Below are 22,211 nucleotides of genomic sequence, written 5' to 3'. Positions count from 1 at the left end.
GCCTTGGTGACCAAGGCCAAACAAATTCTACTCCTACGGAGTACCTTGTTATGACAACGGTCTGGTAACGCAATTTTTCACTGCTGTTTTAGAGTTTCAATAAAAATCAATTTATTTCTGTCCTAACTTTTCGAAAAACCTTATCTTTGAAAAAAAAAATTATTGAAAAATGGCCTTCGAAGATAGCCCTGAGCGGCGACAAATAACGACACCATATTTCGATACAGTTATCGGACACATAGAAGATATTGTGATTGGTGAAGAGTTTCAAGTAAGCATTGAACAACTTCTCGTTTGTGATTTGTAAATAAAATTCCTCTTTTCAACTAGTCAATGGTGAATCAATTCCTTAGTTGCTACTATAATTTTTTCGACCGGGAGGACGAAAATAAGATCATTTACACAGAAATCTACCAAAAGTATACCAGCCTGATCGAAACGTTCATCGTGGAGAGTTTGAACGAACGGATGCTGGACAGTTTCGATATGGATCGGTTCGCACAAGAGCTGGAAACCAAAAAATCCCAACTTGATGGGGAAATTTTCGAGCTGCTCCATACATTGACCGACTTCCTCGCCTTCAAGGATATGGTGCTGGACTACAAAGCCTGCAAAGAAGGCATCTACGATGATCTGAGCAAAGGGCTTAGCGTTACGAGTCTTCAAAAGTGAAATCTTTTCCAAAAAAAAAAATTTGATTTATTTTTCTTATTTTTATTGATCCATTATTTAGTAAAACACTGCTCAAAGCACAGAATTGGAACATAGAATTGAATAAATTTTTGACATGAATCTTAGTGCATAAGAATTTCCGTTTGAACCAAACGATTGTTGGTATCACCTGGCATCCGGTAGGGCACTGTAGCAGCCATATTAGTGAGGGCCTTGGCTTGCTCTCGGAGATAGTTGAGTTGTTTTTCTCGCCCGGAATCATCAAACTTGGCAACATCCTTACCTTTGAGAGCTTTATATTTATTGAAGGCTATATCCATTGTAGCTAGCAACAGATCGGGAATGACTTTGCAAACCTCACCACCGAGACGTTTGAAATTGTGAACGCAAGCTTCCAAGTCGGTTATTTTCAGTGGGACCAACTTGATGCGTTCCAAAACTTCGAGGGCCGGTTGATAGTTTTTCGTATGGTAGTGGTCAAAATAAATAACCAACTCCTTTAAAAGATTAAACGTGGACCAAGTTTGGGGATCACAGTTTTTCTCGGCCCCAACATATCTCTCGGTGAATTCTAATGCACAACCCTGCAAGCGTTCTCTAAGAGAGCCGGGTTTATTCGGTTGATGCACAACCTGGGACAGAAGAATCGAGGTGTATCGCAAGGCCTGTTCGTGATTTCCGGCCAAATCGAACAGCTTGATGGCATCCTCGAACATTCCCTTTTTGACAAATTCTTCCGCAATCATTTCGCAAGCCATTTTTGCGTCAATGTGGCTGTTCTCGAATTGGTCAATCAAACCGCGTGATCGAATTCCGTCCCGTTGCATCTTACCAAACAGCAAATCGAAGTCCCGACATTCAATAGCCAAATCCGACACACAAACCAGGAATAAATTACGACCCTCGCTGTCCCGAAGATTGCGCAGGAAAAAGAAATACTGCAGCGCTTCAGCAGGATCAGTTATTTCGAATTTTTTCACATACAACATTATGAGACGAGCAATGTTAAGACGCCGCATAGGTTGCGGATCCTCGATGTCTACCGAAACTGAAATGGAATGTGGTACCCGATTAACAATAGTACACACAGTAAACGCAATCAAACTTACGCAACGGTTCCTGAAGATTTCGGGGCCCTCCAATCATATGCAGCTCGCTCAGTGCCAACGCAATGTGCACTGCATGGGGCCGGAACTTATCGAACCGGGAAAGGAACTCGATTCCAGCCTCAAACTGCCCCGTTAGTGCTAGCATTTGATAGTACAGGTGAGGTTGCTCCGAGGCATTAAAGTGCTTCTCTCCGTACTGTTCCAGTATCATCGACTGCAATCCTGAATATGTTAGATGCTCCGAGTTGTCATCGGTCTCAGAGCGAATAAGTGACAGTTGAATCCACAGGAAATCATCGGAGCTCTTGGCCACTTCTGGATGTTGTTCCTGGATGTCACAGCATCCGATGATGCAATAAACAGCTCGCTTGTACGGATCGATAGCGTTCCGAATTTGTCGCTTGTACTGCATACGGATTTGAAGTTCCAGCTTTGGATTAATTTTTTGACCCGGATTGCGACACTTTTCCTCGAGAACGGCAGTGAAATCATCATGACCGGGGCCAGCCATTTGCATACATTTTAGCGCCGAATTTATGTCTCCACAGCGCAAGCAATAGTAAACCATTGGCCAAAGCGGTTTCCCATCGACATGTCCATCTTGCAAACCAATGTAGCTGGAGTTCTGATTTTGATTGGCGAACTTCAAACCAACAAACGAACCCACCAGATTAAGGATACTGGGGATGCCACCCCTCTGCGCATCACGCAGATGTTCAGAAATAACTGTTTGCATAAACAACTTGTATCGATTTTCCAGATACCGTTTAGCTTGTTCGATAAACTGCGTTTGGGTACTGCGAGCTTTCAGTGGATCATGCGTTCTTGGCGTAGGTGTTACATTAGTCATGTACTTCATAATTTCCCAAATATCATTGACCTTAGAATCGTTAAAACTCTCTGCAATCTGGGCAAAACGCTGGACCAACGAGGGACGCATAGCACCCTCACTAATCAGTTTATTGTACTCGTATACTTCCCGAGCATAAGCCATTTCCTGATTGTTAAGCGCAGAGCGTCCACCGAAGGTACTTTCGTTGAGAATCGTCGGTTCCGGTCCCTTTCGAATGTCGATCCAGTTCTGCGACGGACCAATCAAAGCGTTCATCAACTTTATCTTCTCCAGCTTCCAATCGTTCATAATGTGCTCCCACTTTTGGTTCTGGGCTGACTGGTAAGAATTTTTGTGCACTTCTTCGATAACCGATAAGATGGCATTTTCCTTTTCGTTACGGAGAAAGCTTTGAATATCGGTTGTCGAAATTGGATCCAATGGTTCAAAAGTTTTCCGTGAACTTAGGGTTTCCAGTTTTTGCGAAATTTTTGGAAGATCGATTCCTTTGTGACCGAGCAGGATGTGCCTGAAAACGTAAAAAGAAAAATTAGTTTCGTTTGAAGGGTCTCAATCTAAACAGAAACTGATTACGCTTGCATATCCTGAGCTCCGGTTTGTGACACCCGGGAGTGCAGTTCCTGGGTGGCCTGGAGCACCTGCGGCAGTGTTCGCTCAACCCGGGGCAAGTCATCTGAGATTTGCGTTTCATGAGTAAGCTTTTGAGCTTGCTGCAGCAGGGCACTGAAATCCATGTTTCGATAGTAATTTAATTCACAGGCGCCGAATAACTTCAAACCTAACCTAGAAAGTACGAAATTCAAATTTATTCCCGTTAATTCATATTGCGTACATTTATAGAAGCACATCACTAGTAAAGCTAGTTATTGATTCAATCGGGTATAACTTGTTCTACTTACAATTGAATTTTCAACGATATTTCCGCCTGAAAATTAGAATGAATGAACAAGCCAGGAAACGGCGCCGACGAGACGGTGCAATGCTTATGTTTGTTTACTACCAGGAGATGGATTCTAAAAATATCATCGAAAAACTGACAGCATACACTCTCCTTTCTTGGTACTCAAAATTAAGTTTAAAGACAACCCACATTTGCACAAAATGCGATGAAATTCGATGACATTCTGTCGTTGTGAAAACGATTTGCATCCTGTATGGCACTGTGGGCCATATGGACTACAAACAGCACCATACACCATGCCACAGAGGGTGGTTGGTACCAACCCCCTGGCAACTTGACGTTTCCCATACAAATCGCGTGCCACTCAGAATAATAATAACCCAAAATTAAGAACACCAGCGCATCAAAACAAAGTTAAGCTGACATTCTTAATTTTGGGTACCCCAAAATGAAAGTTCGTAGCTCGAACTGACCGCCCCAAAAAAATTTCCCTTAGTTTTTGGTTGGTTTTGTTTTGTTCCCAAACAAGTTGGTCGCAAATCGCAATTGAGAAAATGGTCTGGATTATTAGTTGGTAATATTTATTTAAATATATGCTTTCTATAATAATCAAATACAGAATTTTTCAGGAAACGTTTAATCTCCGGACGTCTCTTCTTCGAAAGACGCTGTTTTGGCGTCTACTTCCAGCGAATTTGGAACTAATAAACTATCTGATCTAAACAAAACGAGCAGGCCGGTAGTCCGACAGGGAGGAGGAAGATAAACTATTCGGGAAATCGGAACGTCCACCCACTGTTGAAGGGAGCTCCATCTTAACTAAAAACCCCTGTGCTGGAGCCACCCAGAAAAGACTGAAGTGGTAGAATAAATCGCCGGAATCCAGACAATCCTGCTGTTCCATCAACAACATCGTGAATAGTCAGTGACGATTTACATAGCTTTCACAAGTTTCATTTAGCCAGCCTAGTTACGAAGGTGAGAAATAGTATACATATGTATAGATAGTTGATTTATTATCTCTTTTCTTAATTATCTTTTTTATTTTATGGGTATACGAGATTCCGGATGACTGCGGGTGCATCGTTCAGGTTAAACCGAAATTTCCCATCAGTTCCATGCGTTGGTGGTGTATGTGCTCTGTTCATCCGAACCGACATTAATGCATGCATGCTTTCCGATGGCAAAATTTCGACTTTTATCATATTTCGTTTTCGATTGCTGCCGTGGCTGTTTAGGAAAAATGTTTTTTCTATAAAATAAATTCATTGAACAAAAATAAAAAAAATCCTTCATTGAATATATATAATCCCTTTTGATAAGCGGTTCTTGAAACAAAAAATCCCTACGGAATGACAACACCCCAAAATTAAGTTACGAGAATGACGTTTATTCTCAAGTTTGGGAAAACCCCCTCAAACTTATTTTCGTCGGGAGCCAGTTTCATTCGATTTTGCGGCATTACAACTTGATTTTGGGTTGTAGCGGCTAAGAGTGTGTGCCAGTTTTTTCTGGTTCTCTGGTTCTGTCAAATCGAAAATCAAGCGACTTAACATGTCGGAAAGGCGCATATGGAAATATGGTTTCTTTTAATCGATTCAACAAATGAAAAAAATGTTAAGAATTGAAAATTAGCTCAGTTATACGTAGAGTGAATTTGTTTTCAGAAGTTCAGTCGAAGCAAACGGCACACAGACGTAAATCTGTGTGTCCTTTATAAGGTTTAAAACTTCTGGACTGATCAAAATAATTCACTAATATACGGCAGATTTTTGGGAAAAGAACCCCTTCCACTGAAACTATTGTTGACGATCGTACACAATAATTGTAAAACAAAACATTACCACAACCATCATTGAGTGATTTTCATAAACTGCGAGACATATGAAAATTTTAGTATAACAAATCATTCAAATTATAGCAGAAAATGCCTCGGTTTATGGAAAACTGTTCCTATACAATAAATAAATAGGTAGAATATTGAATGAGAGTAATAGTTTCGGTTGAAACTTTTTTTCATCCATTCGAATTTTATGATTCGCACCACATTTGATGATGTGCCCTTTCCATACGCATGGTTCGAAAAGTATGTAAACAAGCGGTACACATGCGACATCTGCGAATTTTAATCAGGCACACGAAACTCGCCAGAACTATCAAGTTGCCAGGGGGTTGGTTGGTACCAAATATTTCGATCCGGACCGCTTTTACTCAAACGGTTTTGCGCGATCATTCAAGCAGTGCCATACACGATGCAAATCGTGTTCACAGCTTAAAATTTCATCGCATTTGTACAAATGTTGTGTAGTCTGTGGTCCGCTTAAAGGTGGGCTGTATATAGACAATGAAAGGCGCTTAAAGCGGGCCATACACTACACAAATGGCTTGAGCAAATTCGATGATTCCACGACGATTGTTTGATTCTATGCTCCCCCACACACGATGCAAACATATTTCGCTCGAACACAAACGATTGCTGGCGAAAACAGCAAAAGCAACCACAAAAACCCTCTCCACCCCGGCTGAAGGTGAGTAAATGGCCTGAGTTTTGTACAAGCAGCACCTTACACCATGCCACAGAGGGTTGCTTGCACAAAAAATTTCGATCCCAACCGATTTCACTCAAACCGTTTGTGCGATTATTCAAGCAGAGCCATACACGATACAAATCGTATTCACAGCGCCAGAATTTCATCGCATTTGTACAAATGTTGTGTAGTCTATGACCTGCTTAATAAGCGATGCGCCTTAATGTATGCAACATTGCTTATAGCGCAGCTATGATCAAGATTTGATTTGAACACCTCAATATTAGTTTTGTAGGGTACAAACTTCAAGCCATTTTAAAAAAACGGAGAAGATGCGAAATTGATTGAAGTAGATGTTGGTTAATAGCAAAGATTGCAAAAAGGCTTTCGGATTATCTAGTTCGTCTACTAAAACACGTTGGTAACGCTGCGTGTGCATGTCGTTAGTTTACGTGTAATATATTTTTTTAGAAAAGTCTCACACGTTTTAAATGGCACTGCGCACGCAAGTGATGACCATTGTATAGATAAAATTCTATCAAAGTATATTTTACGACATTCCTCCGTCCAGGAAGGAAACTTAAATAATAGCGCATTGGAATAGTAATATGTTTATCAGCACAGTTCGCCCGAATCTATTATAAACTGCTTCATTAGGCATATTGTATTATTACAAGCCTTCTTCTTCATTTCATATCCGCACGTTAATTGTCAATAAAAGCGTCCCCACATGGTATTAATATTAATGTATGTCTCTTCCGAGTTTTTATATGTAGGATTACATGGATATCCGGAGTGAACAGAGCATTTTTCTCATTTTTCTTGACTAGTATCATCGATCAGTATGTGTACTAAATACTCCGTTTGCTCTTTTAAATTGTCGATATAATTTAGAATAGCAATTTGGATTATGATTTGTCGATTATTCGAGTAAGTTTGAGGAAGAGTAAATACTAAGCATAATGAAATCAATTGAGATTTGCTGAGTTTTATACTATTTTTTTTATCATAATGCTGTTTGTTATTTTGGCCGTTATGGTCTCCCAATGTTATACGTGTAAAATAGTCACAGTCATCGTTTTACGCTACAGTATATGCGGTTATGTAGAATTGCCCCTTTTGAGTTGTACCGTAAATACTCTTGTTCCCAAGTGGACGAAAAGCAAAGTTCAAACCTGAATTAAATCGTTGGTATAGTTTGCAACAACTTCTGTGGAAAGTTCTACCATTCATTTGTTCAAATCTCATGTCTGTTCATCTCTCGTCAAGAGAGGTCAATGTTTGGTTTTTTTTTATTAACAATCACAACAACTTACAGAAACAAGAAAAATATACTTATACGAAAAGTTCCTTCAACTTTTATCCTAAATATAATACAATATTGGTTGCCGTGATGAGTGTTTTCAACTTAACACTATTTTGATTACTAAACCTTCTTTCTAGGCGACAGACTGTTGGTTAATATCGTTAGGGAGAATTTGAAAATCGTGCTATTAACCAACATTGGCCCAGAATGTTGATGTAGGTAGAGTGATTGCACATTTTAGTAGAAGATTTCCTCCTCGTCGTCGTCATGTCTCATCGGTACCATGGTTGTGGTGGAAGCCCTCAGTTCTACCTCGTCTCCGTTTAGCGATCGTCTTCCCAGGCTATTGGTATTACTCGGTTGAATCTTTGGCACACAATACGGATCCGGCCCTGTGGCCGTTACGGACGCTGCAGTGTTGACTTCGCCGCACTCGTCGCTAAACGAATCACTGAAGTTATCGTTGAATGGGGGTGGGGCGGCTGGACTTATGTCGTTCAAACTTATGGCATCCCCGTCGGAAGAAGAATTCTGACTAAGGTTCAGCGATTGATTGCGCTGGTGATGATGGTGATGAGTCGTCCCGATGGCCGAAGCTGTCGGAGCCGGGCAGGAATGCTGATGCTGTAATGAGGCTGATTTAGGTGGAATTGGAGGCGGGGGAGCTCCGTTGTTCGCCAGGGTCAGTTTGCTCATCGACGTGTTGATAGAGTTCATTTTCATCTCCTGAATGGTGGCTTTATTGAAGGCCTCCGGGTTTGAAAAGGTTTTTTGGTGACCCCGAGGAGTCATCGGTCCTGCTCCATTGTTTCCATTAAAGGATATGTTGAATTCTTCCGGAGGGACCATATTGACAGGCTGATGGTAGTGATGTTGATGGTGATGACCTGGGGTTTGGTTCTGTTGAGATCCACTGTTCAAATTATTGAGCTCTTGGGTGCTAGTGGAAATCCCAGAATCACGATTGATAGTTCCAAAGTCATACATACCCTTCATTTCAGCAGAGCTCCTTGGGCTACCGTAGCTTTCGTTTAAAGAAATCTCATACAGGGAATATTTTTTCGACCGTGGTCTAGCTGGCAGCGAACCTCCTTGATGTTGCTCAACGAACTCTGAGAATGGCATTGGATTGGAATTTCGTTTATCCGGAGTGTGTCCCCGTGGTGGAAGTGGGGGGGCTGAAGGAGAGGCTGTAAATGATTCTCGTGGTGGTACCTGAGGTGCGGGAATCGGTGACGAGCTCATAGCCGTCATCGGGATAATACCCGATAAGGACAACGTTTTCCTGCTCAAAATGGTATATGTTTCATCATGATCATCGGGAAAATAGTTTTGACTACTTTGCATCACACCCTGATGTAACCCAGGTGATGGCTGATGCGGAACATTTGGAATCGGAAGCGGTGGCAACGGTTTGGTCGGAATGTTAACATTTGTCTTCCACTCAGCGGTACTCTTTTCCAGCTCTAAAAATGCTTCGGACAATCGATTGTGCAATGGTAACACCTCATCCGAAGCTAAGCTACGATGCAAATCTAGTGCCTGCCTCAAAATTTGCATCTGCTCAAATATCAATCGTTTCAACCGTTGCACATGTAAGCTTTGTTCCCGCGCTTCTGGCGATTTGTTAAAGCGTTCCGAGAAAAAAGCATCCTGATACTTGTTGAAGCCACCGTTAACGTTTGCGTCCACACATCCCTGTAGTCGCATAGTGAACGGGTTAAGGTTACGCTTCGGTTCTAGTCTGTACTGGACGATTAGATCAGATAGCTCCTTGTTAACATTGGCCACTGTTTCGCAGGCAAATTCGACCGGAGTTAATTCATGCACAGATCTGTAAATATTAAAAATAAAGGTAAGATCTTGCACCTTTTCAACTATTTTCAGCTTAATTTAAAAATGTTAAAACAACTTTTTTTATGATATTCTGAGTTGAAAATTTCAACATTTAATGTTATCAACCTACCACCTGCATGAGGCAGAAAAACGATTGAAAGGGCATTGCAAATGTTTATTCTTCAGTTTCAACATTCAGACCAACATTGATGTTTGGAATGAGTTAGGTAATTCAATTCAGAAATATAAATATTTGTAAATACCAAATTCAACGAGATGAATTTGTGAAAAAAATAACGGTTCAGTGATAAGTTATAGCTGTTTCAATTTTTGGGACCTACTGTGTTAAAAGTTTATCTCGTAATTTGGTACTCACGCATTCGTTACTTCGGACCATCGCAAAATACCCGGCAGGGGCAGTGCGATGTCGTATATTGTCCGTTCGATCCAGAGCGACTTGAACTCGTTCTCCTTGTCGACAACGCCCTTGTGGATTGGTCGATCGTATTGGAACTTGGTAACATCGTTAACCTAAAGTTGAGAAATAATTATGGTTGGTAATAGGTATATTTCTTTTTTTCAATTTACTTCGCGCAGTGATTAGTTACAACTCATACCTCATAGTATTTGGAAATCTTTTCTGGGACGGTTACTTTGGCGCTCTTCAAGTGACTCGGATCAGCGATCGGCCTAACGTTGACCACGTGGAAGCGCTGTTCGGGTGAGTTCAGGATGGAACTATCCGGCGGGTAGTGCTTCTTGTCCAGTATTTGTGCTGCCGGAAATTCAATTTGCAACCGCTGGATGAATGCCGCTATACGTTCGTACTCCAAGCCCCGGTAGATGAATTGTTTGTTCTGAATTGAGGTAGAATGGTTATCTCGTTATTAATTTCATTCAAAAAGATTCAGTAGTAGGTAGTTACCCTCACAAACGACGGAAATCCTGTTCCATAGTAGCCCACACGAAAGTATTCCGGTTCCGGTCGCAGTTGTGTTAGTATGTTTTGGAAGAACTTAGCCTCTTGCGTCAGAACATCACTCAATCGATTGTAGTCGTAACGTTTTCTCTCATAGAACGTGGCCAGCTCCTTGCATAGCGGGATACCTTTCTCCCAACATTTACCTTTGTCGAAGTGATTGATGATCTGGAGATTCACAAAAAGTGTTAAATTAATAGAAAAAAACATTCGAAAATTTTAGCGTTTTACTTTTTTGTATATATTTTCCTTCTCTTCCCATTCTCGAGGCCCATTGGCTTCATCCGATGAATGCTCGCGGTCCCAGGAAAGCATATCTGCCTTAAGTTTCAGAGTTAGTCCAGCTTCGATGTAATTCTCGGCACTCAAATGTAAATCCAACAACTTGTAAATGTACCTGTAAACGAAAAATTTGATCACACTTCCCAATCCACATGACCCATTTCAACGTAGTGTATACTCACCTAACATACATCTCCTTCCGGTTGATTTCGTCGTTGTAAAAGTTCAACAAATTAACCGTACAGGTCATCCGTTTGTCGCGATTTTCATCGCCTTGCATTACGCTCCGGTAGTCCAACAATCGTTCCAGTAGCCGCGTTACTGATGATATGAATGCTATACCCGATTCCCGCCAAGGAGGGTTTTCCATCTGAACTCGTTCGAGCAAACTGCGTTCATTTGTATAGGACAAAGTTTGAGATCAGTTAACATCAGATTGTTCCTAAACTAAGGGAGTTAAAGAGGGCATCATTCCAAATTTGTTGCTCATGCACAGCATTTGAGTATTTTAAACATTTAAAGAAACAAGAGGTATGCGATGGTGATTCACATAGAGATGCAAAAAATGTACAGAGATAAAAAGAAAATTTTTGGTAGTGACACTTACGCTAGACATAACTGTTCCCTGTATGGTTTTGTGATTTTTAGGATGATGACCACGGTAGACACATGCGAGTAGTATTTTTTTAGTTTAGTTGTTTTGTCATGGAGGTAGATGATTATTTATGAAGATCATGAAGTAAAATGTTTTATTAAAATGAAATCAATAATGCATATGGTTAATCACTTGAATAGCTAACGAAAAAAAAAATCGAAATTGAACCAAATCTTGTACTCACATTGTACTGAAGAGCTCTCGATACTCGTCGTCGCCTTTGTTTTCGCTTATAAGAAGATCCAATTTATCTATAAGCTCGCTTTCCACCAACCGGAAGGAACCTCGGAATACCTTTAAGAAAAGTTTAAATTATTGTGAATAATAACAAACTAACATTGAAGTGATTATATGAAATGTCACACGTTAAAAATTACTTTTTCTAGATTTTCTTTATCGGCACTAACCAATTTTTTTTAAATTTTTTTTTTACGGTTCTATATGAGCTATTGAACAAATCTATTTTAACAGCGCTGCGAAAACCGCCACCTGGGCTTACGATGATGACGTCATCGATCCATCTCCAATATTAACTGCCAGCAAATGCTGTGCATGAAAATTAGCACAAAGAGAGAACGTCAAAGTTTGGGAGCAGAAAAATGCAGACATCGATTTGAACGATTTGAATGCGTATATTATTTTTTAGTGAATTTTTACTGATTCATTCATATAATTTCGCGAAGAGGCTACCGAAGATTTGGACCGGATTCGAGCGCAACACTGTGATATAACAGTGGAAGCGATACGATTTCATCGGAGGCGAAACGAAACGGAAACAACTTCAAAATGGCGATGTCTAAAACGACCAACACCTACAATCGGCAGAACTGGGAGGATTCGGTGAGTCGTCAACTTTGGTGATCGTCATGGATTTTTTTTTACTAATAGTAATTCAATTTCAGGAATTCCCTATCCTGTGCCAGACATGTCTCGGTGACAACCCTTACGTCAGAATGGTACGAAAAAAATCATTTAACTGACGAACTATAGATACATCAATAAAATCTTGCATATTTTTACAGATTAAGGAACGATACGGGAAAGAATGTAAAATCTGCACTCGACCGTTCACTATATTTCGATGGTGTCCGGGAGCGCGAATGCGATTTAAGAAAACAGAAATTTGCCAAACGTGCAGTAAGTTGAAAAACGTATGTCAGACCTGTCTGTTGGATTTGGAGTATGGCCTGCCGACGCAGGTTCGGGATGCAGCCCTCAAGATCCAGGACAAGATTCCGGAGAGCGACGTTAACAAGGAGTATTACATTCAGACGATTGAGGGACAATTGAAGGCTGCTGGAGATAACACCGTGGCGGCTGGTGTTGTTGGGAAATCTCTGGGAGCCAGCGATATGTTGGCCAAGCTAGCTAGAACTGCTCCATACTACAAGAGGAATTTGCCTCATATCTGTTCATTCTGGGTGAAAGGCGAATGCAAACGTGGAGAGGAATGCCCTTATCGGCACGACAAACCCGTTGAACCTGACGATCCGCTATCGGAACAAAACATTCGGGATCGATACTATGGCCGGAACGATCCGGTGGCAGACAAGCTTATGAAACGAGCTGCCTCATTCCCTACGCTGGATCCTCCAGAGGACAAAACCATAACTACCTTGTACGTCGGAAACTTGGGCGAACACATCACCGAGGTCGATATTCGAGACAACTTCTACCACTACGGTGAAATTCGATCCGTATCACTGGTACCTCGACAACAGTGTGCATTCGTACAATACACTAAACGTTCTGCCGCTGAACTAGCAGCAGAAAAAACTTTCAACAAACTGATTCTAGGCGGACGAAAGTTGACCATCAAATGGGCTCATTCCCAAGCCAAATCAACCGCCTATGCCCAAAATTCGGTACCGCGAAACAATAGAATATTTGATCCGGTTCCCGGCCTTCCCGGACAGCTGCCAATGCCACCGAATCCAACCGACTACTTCAATCTACAGGCTTCAGAAATGGCCGTTCTACCCCCAGGAATGAAGATCCATCAGCTTCCACCTGGACTTATTCCGGGTGCCCCAACCGCTGCCTATTCTCAGATGTACTCTCAACCCTCGACATCAAGTGCTGCTGCAGCCCAGATGATGGTACCACCAACGTTACCCAACCCTGGCACGCAGCCAATGCATTATCCTAGCCAAGATCCTGCTCGGTTAGGAGCGCTTAAAAAGTAGTCATTTGTCTCTTCGTCAATGCTTGTAGTATGGAATCTTTCAATAAAAAATCAGCTACCATTGTGGAAAAATATGCTTGTACTAATTATTGAGATTTCAACCATTGTTTCCCATCCATTTCAATCTTAGTTTGGTTTTTTTTTCTGGGATTTTCATCCTGTAGGATGATTCATCCCTAAATCTTAGTTTGGCACAACTGCATCGCCTTTAAGTAGAGCGCATTTGCACTTGCACACGGCTGATTTTTTTTTAACGAATACACACACATAGCATCTCAGTGAAACTTCATGATTCTTTGAAGAGATCTTCTTCTCTTAACTCTAAACGTACATTTTTCGATGTTATGATGACAGGGTGATTACAAGATTTTCATTTTGAAATTTCCGGTCGAAAATTGAAGTTTTTGCAGACTATTATTGTCAATTTGCGTCGGAATATAGCAATATTTTCAACACAATCATTGAACACTTAGACGAACTCGATTTTATTTTAATATTTTCATCACATTTTCTAAAAATGATAAAAAAAACATCCTACGCAAAATCGCTATGGGGTCTGTTTACAAAAATAATTATAAAAATGGTGTGTTAAACAGGAATTTTCAATCAATCAATCAGGCTGGATAATGTACAACACGAGGTCGTGGTACCGGCTGGGGTGCGAGTAACCTAAGCGAAGATCGGGTACCCAACCCCGGTGGATGCTTTGGTCGCATGCAGACTAAGAAGGTGGCCGCACGCGTCTTTTCCCCACGGACACGGACACGAATTGGAACTTGGAACGTTTTTGCTAGAGAAGCTAGTCGCCTCAAGCTTGAAATTCTGGGACTGAGCGAAGTCCGTTGGCCTAACGCTGGAAAATACAAGACACAGTCCGGGCAAGCACTGCTTTACTCTGGCATACGAGGAGAGCACGTTACTCGGGAACGAGGAGTTGGTTTCCTGTTGAGCCCGCAGGCCCATGCGATGATGGGAACCGTTAAACGAAACAATAATCGTAGCCAGCTTTAGAACACGGGTTAGAAATCTTGGTCCAGTGTTATGCCACTAGAGAAAGAGCCAGAGGCGAATCTACCCAGCAAGCCTCTATAATAAAACAAACAAACAAACAAACTAGAGAAAGAGCAGTTTTACAGTCAACTGAACAGCGTGGCTGAGAAAATTCCGAAGGGTGACATTCAAAGTCACTTAGGTGACTTCAACGCCAAAAATTGGCTCCGACAATCAGAACCTTGAGGGCATCATGGGGCGCCATGGTCTAGGACAGATGAGCGAAAACGGAAAGCTTTTTGTAGAATTTTGTGGCAACAACAACATGCACATAAGGTCACTTGGGTATCCCGAGATGGCCGACCAGAAAATCAAATTGACCACATCTGCATCAGCCGAAAATGGAGAAGGGGCCTTCTTGATGTCCGCAACAAACGAAACGCATCACCTCGTCCTTGGCGAGACACGACTGAGAGTTGCGCGTGTCTTAAGGCTCAAGTAGAAAGTCGAGTATCGATACGACGTCCGCCGGTTTCGAGAATCCAGAGGTGAAAAGGTCATACGTTGAACAGCTTGAATCCCAAGCCTCGGAACTGCCGACAGACGGAACAGTCGAAGAACAGTGGTGTGGAATCAAGCATGCCTTTATCATGTCGAGCCATGGTACTCTCGGTAAAGTTTGTGGAAGAAGAAGTGAGTGGATGTCGGATGAAACTTGGAGGATGGTCGATGATCGGAGAAAGGCAAAAGTCGGAATTGAACAGGCATGTACCGGGTCAGCCAAAGCAGCCGCCCGCTTACGATATGCGGAGCTGGAAAAGGCAGTTAAACGAGCTTGCAGAAGAGACAAGAGAGCCTGGACAAACTCCCTAGTCGAAAAGGGAGAAAGAGCCGCCGCCAATGGAGATATCCGATTACTTTATGACATTTCACGCCGCCTTAGTGGTGCAAGAACTAATGCTAGAATGCCGAACCCACAGCTCGAAGCGCCAACAGTAAATCGTTTTAATGGCGTCAACTCGGAAGCGCCCTCGCTGACTGAAATAGAAGCGTCAATCAAAAGCATGAAATCCAAAAAAGCGCCTGGATCGATCGCATCCCTGCTGAAATGCTGAAAGCCGACCCTGTCTTGTCAGCACAAATGTTGCACGGTTTTTTGCTGACATTTGGGATACTGCAACATTCCCGGCCGACTGGATGCAGGGTATCCTTGTTAAGGTCCCGAAGAAAGAAGATCTGACCGAGTGTGATAATTGGCGTGGCATAACTTTGATCTGTACAACTCTCAAAGTACTCTGCAAAGAAATCCTGAACAGGATCCAGGAGAAAATTGACACTACACTCCGACGGCAACAAGCTGGATTCCGATCCGGACGATCATGCGTGGACTACATCACAAAGCTACGAATAATACTGGAACAAATCAACGAATTCCAGGACTCTCTTCTGCTGGTGTTCGTTAATTTCGGAATAACCGAATCGGACAGGGTTGAGTCTAACACAACACTATAGTTGGTCATGTGTGGTTCGCACCACAAAACTTGCAGTGCGAACGAAATTAATTATCAAATATAGCGGTGATTATTCTTAGTTAATAAAATTATGATTTCTAAATTTATAATAATAAAATTGGAAATTTCGTAAATAAATAAAAATGAGGCACATTCATTTTTGATTTTCATAGCGTAGTGAAATTGTAATTTATAATTTTGCAGATTAAACTAAATTGAAAATTGAATTACACTACCTATATTGTTTAAAAAACGAACTTCAGGACCCATTAATTTTAAGTTCAAGTTATAATAAAAATTGCAATTTTTTAAAGAAATTTAAAAAGGAACAATGTAATTTTTTGTAGCAGTCATAAAAGATTTAAACTCATATATGGTATTGAACTTTTTAAAAATATTTTTAGGATGCTTCAGTACTGTTAATCATTGCAAACTATATTTGGTTGGGATGCGACCAGCTCGAACTGAACGCTTTCAGGATTTTTTGCGAAACACTTGAACTTCATGTGCAAATATTTTCATCTAGAGACAAAGTTTATGATGTTTATAAGCCAGAATAATCTAAGAAATTCATTTCATTCAATCGCATTCGCTTTGTCACTATTTGTCGAAAGTCAAAGGTATTAACTTATCTGAACTCACCTGTTCACACTGCATCATATCGTAGAACACGGTAAAGGTAGCTTTGCGCAAAGCTGGTTCGGGCACCAATGTGACCTCCAGGAACGGCCCAACCATTGAAGGTATGAAGTGCAGCTTGTGTTCCCCTAGTTGAGCCCACATGCTCAATATCTGGAAACCCATTGCCACACGCATATCTCCATGAGTGCTGAGGATTTTTCTTCTTTTGGTTTCGTGGTACTGCTCAATCTGGAGCGAAGGTTGGGTTAGGAAGATTACGGCCACACTAAAATACGACCACCACAGTTGCGAGTCAAACGATTGTGGTCCCAGAAACCGGTACACCAAGGGTTTGGCAAGCTCCTCTAACGTTTTTCTCAGCACCTCGTTGGCAGACATTTTCATTACTAGCCAATCTTTGGAAAAGATCATCCAGTCCTGTTCCAAAATGTCTTTAAATATGCTCAGACATTGTTGAATGAAATCTTTAAGCTCTTTGTTGTTGCCACCGGTGCTCAGCCGGTCCCACATTCGTTGAAAATGTGATTCCTCCAAAATTTGCAACAATCCTAGCATAACGGCGAATAGGGAACAAACAAGCGACTCGTTTCCACCGTTTCCGAGGACGATAACCGTCTGCATGAGGATAGGGTAGATATTGCTGAACAGTGTGTCAAGATCGTGATGTACGGCGTTGGACGGTTTTTCGCCGCTTTTTACTTTGGCTTCGTGGAGTTTGATGAGGATTTCGGCTAAAATTTCCGAACACAGACGGAGTTCGTCCCGACGGGATAAATGGACCCTGAGATGTTTGCATGCAATGTTTAGAATCACGGATCGTAGTTCATCGTCTTGGAACATTTGGCTCGAAACCATGTCTTTGATGGATTTCAATTTGGCTTGAATAAGTGGCGGTTGAGCATCTTTAGGGACGGCATCGAGAATGCCTTTGACTAGGGTATCTACTTCATTTTTAGGAATGATCGTACGTAGTTGATCAAACACTACGCCAATAGAGCTAAGTAGGGCTTCCTGGGTTGGAACGCAATGAGATTGACCAGTCACTTGAAGCATTCCGTTCAGGGAAGCAAATACGGCAAAGAGGTCTTGCTTGAACTTATCTTCGTATTGACCGCCGGACGCGTGAGAAAAGAGTTTCCGACTCTGAATGATCAGCTTGAAGATGAATTCAAGTGAAATAAAGCATTGTAGAATCGGTTCCATGTTCTCGGCAGTCATCATCCAATCGGCAAGGTGTTGAACCGACGAGAGAAGTCCTTTGTACACCAGAGGAGCTGCAAAGTGGTCTTTGATGTAGGCGTCCATTACGGGTTTGAAGTGTTGAAATTTACTACTCTGCATAAGGCTGAATATCGACACTAGAACGTGGAACACGAGACCCGAATGAGGTGTACTGTTGCCGTCGTCCGTAGAGAACATGGCGAACAAAGCGTCTAGAACGTCTTGTAGAAATTTAATAAGTTCTTCGTTATGCAACCGAAGTACTCTTTGTAGAGATTCTTGAATGCGTTCCGGGTGATTGCGCCATTGTAGTAACGAGAGTAGATCGCTGTTTTGGGTGAGTTTTGTTGAGCATAAAATTGTTTTTACGAAGAAGGCTTCTTTGGAACTTCGATGGTAGGGTGAGTTGGATTCTAACGAATGAGCATGTTTATCGTTGGCTGAGCACGGCAACCGGAGGTAAATGTTTGGCTGAACTTTGAGAATATCTTCGCACTTGTAGACGTACAGCTCATGTGATGCATCGGCTATCGTTGCACCACCGGGTTCCATGAGACGAGCGAAACTGAATCCAAATAGTTTCGGATCGGATTTATCCCTGGTGGAACAACTTCGTAATTCAAAACGTACATGGGCTTTACTGAATTTATCGATTGGCACAAACATTCGTATGGTTTCGTTCCATGCGGGAGAATTGTTGTGGTACAGAACCATCGACTTGTAGTACGCTTGTAAAGGGCACCCTGAGGCGATAGCTATGCATTCCTGGATAATCCTTCCGTTCTCGTCGAGGACCAGGGCAGTTATTTCAATGTTCTTGGCAGTACTGATGCCGACCCGCTCGAACTCACCTCGCTCCAGGGTAAGGAAAAGGTCATTTCGTACATCTCCTGGCATAATGACATCTGGGAACCCGATCTTTTTGGTGATTGCAGTGCCTTGGAACAAAACCGGTTGCTCAATCCTTGCTTGGTTCAGACCACCATGGATCAATTTTAGCGATACCACCAACCCATAATGGCCTTGCGCACTGGCGTTGATGGGTTGAAATTTTCCACTAGCCTTTTTGATGATCAGCTCATGCAACTGATGGAAATCTTTCTCCTCGCATTGGAATATCTTGAAGCTAAACTCCTTCTCCTCGGACTCGACCGTCTGGTCAAACTGAGCAATTTCACCTAAGGGCAGGACCCCCACCCCGTATGGCCTTCGATACGAATGGTTACTAACTAGTTTATCTCCTTTTTTCACCGATTCCGAATGCATCATTTTCCCCACCCGAATAACATTCGCAATCAAGTACAGATCCTGATTCAGATCCGACGAGCCAAGATCCGTGAACACTGTACAATTGTGGGACGTTTCCACGTACGTTGAAAAGCCGTCTTTGGCGATGCGCACCAGAAATCGCTCGGATAGGGCCCGCATCCGAGTGGTATTTCCATCGTACAGATAGAAGCAGATCTCAGCATCGTCCCCAATCCGATGGCCGAAGTCTCGCAGACAGAAGTACAGATGATGTGTGAGCACTTTCTTTCCCGCCTTCCGTCGTAACGTGCCCCGATTCTGTTGTTTCGGATGAAGTTGGAATGGAATTGGCGCAAAAGAAATATTTAGCAGAATGGTCAACAGTTTTCTATGAATCGATGTACACTTTGTTCTAGGGATAAAATTATTTTGAACATACTATTAAAAGATTTCAACTTCTAAGAAGTAAGAATCAGAATCTATATATTCAAATTCTGAATTCAAATGAGACCGGAAATCTAATGCAAAGGAGAGTGGATCTTTCTGTGTCTTCAGGTCGTCCGTGTTAAATGAATAACTAATTCTTCTTTACATTAAATTTCTAACTCTAACTTTTTTTTTTATTTTAAAATTCTGAAAAATATACACAAGTTGATTTAAACGAAAAGGGAAAGTTTTGAGCCTCAGGCGTATTGGATTTTCAAATGGTACAATTAGACATACTCTCATATTCAATGCCTAAAATAATAGTAATTTTGAGACCGAGATGATATTCAAACGGTTTACCGTTCGAGTTGAAATAATTTCATCCCCCAACTTAATAGTTTTAACTTTCTCTTAAATTAATTATTGGTATTTCTTGTGTGTTATATCTTCAGCAACATTTGTGATTCTCTACTTACCGAGGCTGCTTTGGCATTTTCCGCACTGTTGACATGCACTTGGTGCAACGAAACGATCCCGATCTTGTGCGGATCAACCGCTAGCGTACCCAGCCGAGGTACCAGATCTAGTCCCAGTTTTCTGCACAGGCGAGACGTTGATTATCACGTGTCCACGGCAGCAGCAGCAGCAGCAGCGGGAGCAAAAAATCAACATAAAAGGAGAATGTTAATGAAGCTGACATTAACGTTGGTCGGTTGCATATATTAGCTGAATTAACGGCTGCGAGCGGTATGGGGATACAAATATAAGCCATAAATTATCGATTCATCGATGATCAAAGGGTGGTTGCAAAGTGGAAGTGCAAGGAGAAGCTTGGCGAGTTTCATCTTTCGAACTACCTACTGCCGATATTGAACGATGCAGAGGAAAGCACCGCGCAGACGATGATATCTCTGCATATTGCAAGGTTCCTCGCTTTTCTCTACAATGTTGAACAGGCGCTGGATGCAGTATGTGCGGAAAGTATTGGTGAATCAATTTTGAATCTCAACTGTTAGTCCAGAGGTGTAAGCAAAGTTCGAAGTTTTTTCTGCGTAACTTGTAGCAGAAGCCCGTTTTGCTTATACTGGGCATGACTTTTGCCTTGAGTCGCCATTTACAAAAAAAATAGTACAATGTTTGCACGAAAGCAACCTGTAAAGTAAGTAGAGTCAAAAAATACGATTCTTCCAAATTTCAGAATATGAAAGAGTCGCATTATTGTTAGCTTGATGAAACTAAGTAAATCGACAAAACACTGATTCTGAATGCTCCCAACTTTGTAAAAGGGATAGATATAAACATTGAACATTGAAATAAGAAAAAAATTATATATTTTTAGGGAATTTATTTAAGGGGGGGGTAGGGTCGAACACTTTCAAAAAATCGATTTTTTTATTTTTTTATTTTCTTATTGTAAAACATTTCAAGAGTGTTGTGTCAAATTTTCAAGTCAATTGCAGCAAAACTGTAGAAGTTATAGGCCTTTATCTCCTCCTATCTAATACTGCAAGAAAGCAAGAGTAGAAACTTCAAACGCGTTTTCTCGAAAGCACATTTTTAAAGTCCGTGGACATCGTCATTTGAAAACTATTTATCCGATTCTCTTCAAATTTGGAACATATTTTCTACATATAAAATACCAGACCCCAACGTTTTTCTTTTTTGATTTTTTTACTTTGGGGAGATTTTAGAGGTGAAAAATGGCGGATTTTCAAGTGAAAAATCGTAGTTTTTACTTTAAAGAGCCACAAAAATTTCATAAAAATATTTATAAGTTAAATAAAAACGTTGGGGTCCAGAAAAACATCTATTAAAAATATTTTGCTCTGATTTTTTGACTTCAGATGATTCTGTGCTGAGATACAGTGTCCACCGCAAATCCTGTTTTCTAAAAGGCATCCTCGAAAATGCTCCGTCACCGGCTCATTTTTCAATATTTTTCTACGAAAAATTTACTAAATGTTCTTTTAACAATGCTTTGTATAATGCTAAAAATTTGAATACATTTGTTTGAACGATAGCTCTTGAAAAAAAACGTGAAAATGGTGTTTTTTTTATACCCTTTAGACCCTACCCCCCCCCCCCCCCCCCCTTAAAATAACTTTAGGGAGATAAGGGCATAACGAGCACCCAGGGCATGCTGGGCACCCCTCTTTTTTAAGGAAGCAACAGCTATCGGATACAGAACTAGCAAGCCGAGTTGGGTGTTGCAGTGAGTTCGATTCTCACATTCATTTTTTTTATTTTGGGATGAATTATCCAATAGTAGGTAAATCCCATAAAATGTTTTTGTTGTTTCGCTTGAATGTAGTGGTCATGCATCATTTAGCTTGGGAGCTCGAGTCCTTATGCCAGTAGTACTTATCTAATCAAATCATCTTAGGCACAGTACACTTTTCAGCGCATTTTCGGCACAGAAATTTGCTATGTAGGCATTGGATTTTTGCAACATCTTTTAAGGGTGTAGACTCAAGTAATCAACAGTAAAGCAGCAACACGAGCTTGGCTCATTAAAACCTAAAGGAATGAGCAGTTTCAAATGAACAAGTTGAATTAAATAATTTTTTTTAGACTGGTTGAGATCGATAAGAGATAACCGACTATAGTACAAAACCTGACTGTGTATCAGGAAAATTTTGTACTAGATGCCATGTAGAAGTACAAGGTTGCGTAACAAATATCCGTAGTTATCTGGTTTCTAAAGTTCAAGGGTAAGGGCTTCTGAGATTTCTGGAACTTTTGAAGAGTAAATAAAAGACCAATAATGAAATCATGAAGAATGGGATGATTTGTATTGGGAGTTGATTCCAGACAACTGTTTTTTAATAAAAATTTTTCCTCAACAGGCTCACCCTAAGGCTTAAATT

The 22,211-nt window shown here is 41.3% G+C and overlaps 4 protein-coding genes across 6 annotated transcripts in view; 2 read left to right on the top strand and 2 right to left on the bottom strand.

Moving 5' to 3' along the window:
• Positions 1-58: 58 nt before the first annotated feature.
• Positions 59-797, top strand: LOC129740612 (ADP-ribosylation factor-like protein 2-binding protein). Its single transcript, XM_055732325.1, has 2 exons — positions 59-271; positions 331-797. Exons 1-2 carry the CDS (start codon positions 170-172, stop codon positions 670-672), a joined length of 444 nt encoding a protein of 147 aa, XP_055588300.1. The 5' UTR covers positions 59-169; the 3' UTR covers positions 673-797.
• LOC129740611 (nuclear pore complex protein Nup93-1) lies at positions 694-3,657 on the bottom strand. The gene is made up of 4 exons (XM_055732324.1): positions 3,534-3,657; positions 3,208-3,417; positions 1,782-3,142; positions 694-1,720 (listed from the first exon to the last, which is right to left on the bottom strand). The coding sequence occupies exons 2-4, from the start codon at positions 3,366-3,368 to the stop codon at positions 795-797; spliced, it is 2,448 nt and encodes an 815-aa protein (XP_055588299.1). The 5' UTR covers positions 3,369-3,417; positions 3,534-3,657; the 3' UTR covers positions 694-794.
• Positions 3,658-6,497: 2,840 nt separating this feature from the next.
• Positions 6,498-22,211, bottom strand: part of LOC129740607 (dedicator of cytokinesis protein 3) — a 161,541-nt gene continuing 145,827 nt past the window's right edge. For 2 of the 3 annotated variants that reach the window (XM_055732313.1, XM_055732315.1), the window contains 10 exons: positions 19,821-19,941; positions 16,450-19,236; positions 11,306-11,415; positions 11,074-11,091; positions 10,649-10,855; positions 10,416-10,581; positions 10,131-10,352; positions 9,823-10,062; positions 9,582-9,736; positions 6,498-9,203 (listed from right to left, as the gene is read on the bottom strand). In XM_055732313.1, the coding sequence (XP_055588288.1) occupies positions 7,607-9,203; positions 9,582-9,736; positions 9,823-10,062; positions 10,131-10,352; positions 10,416-10,581; positions 10,649-10,855; positions 11,074-11,091; positions 11,306-11,415; positions 16,450-19,236; positions 19,821-19,941 (5,623 nt within the window). In that variant the 3' untranslated portion in view covers positions 6,498-7,606. The remainder of the gene's footprint in view (positions 9,204-9,581; positions 9,737-9,822; positions 10,063-10,130; positions 10,353-10,415; positions 10,582-10,648; positions 10,856-11,073; positions 11,092-11,305; positions 11,416-16,449; positions 19,237-19,820; positions 19,942-22,211) is intronic. The other variant, XM_055732314.1, reaches the window with a different exon arrangement.
• Positions 11,676-13,378, top strand: LOC129740608 (pre-mRNA-splicing factor RBM22). Its single transcript, XM_055732316.1, has 3 exons — positions 11,676-11,961; positions 12,024-12,077; positions 12,144-13,378. Exons 1-3 carry the CDS (start codon positions 11,908-11,910, stop codon positions 13,305-13,307), a joined length of 1,272 nt encoding a protein of 423 aa, XP_055588291.1. The 5' UTR covers positions 11,676-11,907; the 3' UTR covers positions 13,308-13,378.

The sequence above is a fragment of the Uranotaenia lowii genome, chromosome 1 (genome assembly GCF_029784155.1).
Source record: "Uranotaenia lowii strain MFRU-FL chromosome 1, ASM2978415v1, whole genome shotgun sequence".
Lineage (NCBI taxonomy): Eukaryota > Metazoa > Arthropoda > Insecta > Diptera > Culicidae > Uranotaenia > Uranotaenia lowii.
The sequence above is the reverse complement of the archived record's forward strand: the minus strand, read 5'-3'. Positions and strand labels throughout refer to the sequence as shown.

Excerpts from the sequence above, each read along its gene's own strand:
- LOC129740612 (XM_055732325.1), top strand. The coding sequence starts at position 170 with ATGGCCTTCGAAGATAGCCCTGAGCGGCGACAAATAACGACACCATAT. Across the intron at positions 272-330 it reads TGATTGGTGAAGAGTTTCAA|TCAATGGTGAATCAATTCCT; the intron begins GTAAGCATTGAA and ends CTTTTCAACTAG.
- LOC129740611 (XM_055732324.1), bottom strand. The coding sequence starts at position 3,368 with ATGGATTTCAGTGCCCTGCTGCAGCAAGCTCAAAAGCTTACTCATGAA. Across the intron at positions 3,143-3,207 it reads GGAGCTCAGGATATGCAAGC|GCACATCCTGCTCGGTCACA; the intron begins GTAATCAGTTTC and ends TTACGTTTTCAG. Across the intron at positions 1,721-1,781 it reads AAATCTTCAGGAACCGTTGC|TTTCGGTAGACATCGAGGAT; the intron begins GTAAGTTTGATT and ends ATTCCATTTCAG.
- LOC129740608 (XM_055732316.1), top strand. The coding sequence starts at position 11,908 with ATGGCGATGTCTAAAACGACCAACACCTACAATCGGCAGAACTGGGAG. Across the intron at positions 11,962-12,023 it reads GGCAGAACTGGGAGGATTCG|GAATTCCCTATCCTGTGCCA; the intron begins GTGAGTCGTCAA and ends ATTCAATTTCAG. Across the intron at positions 12,078-12,143 it reads ACAACCCTTACGTCAGAATG|ATTAAGGAACGATACGGGAA; the intron begins GTACGAAAAAAA and ends ATATTTTTACAG.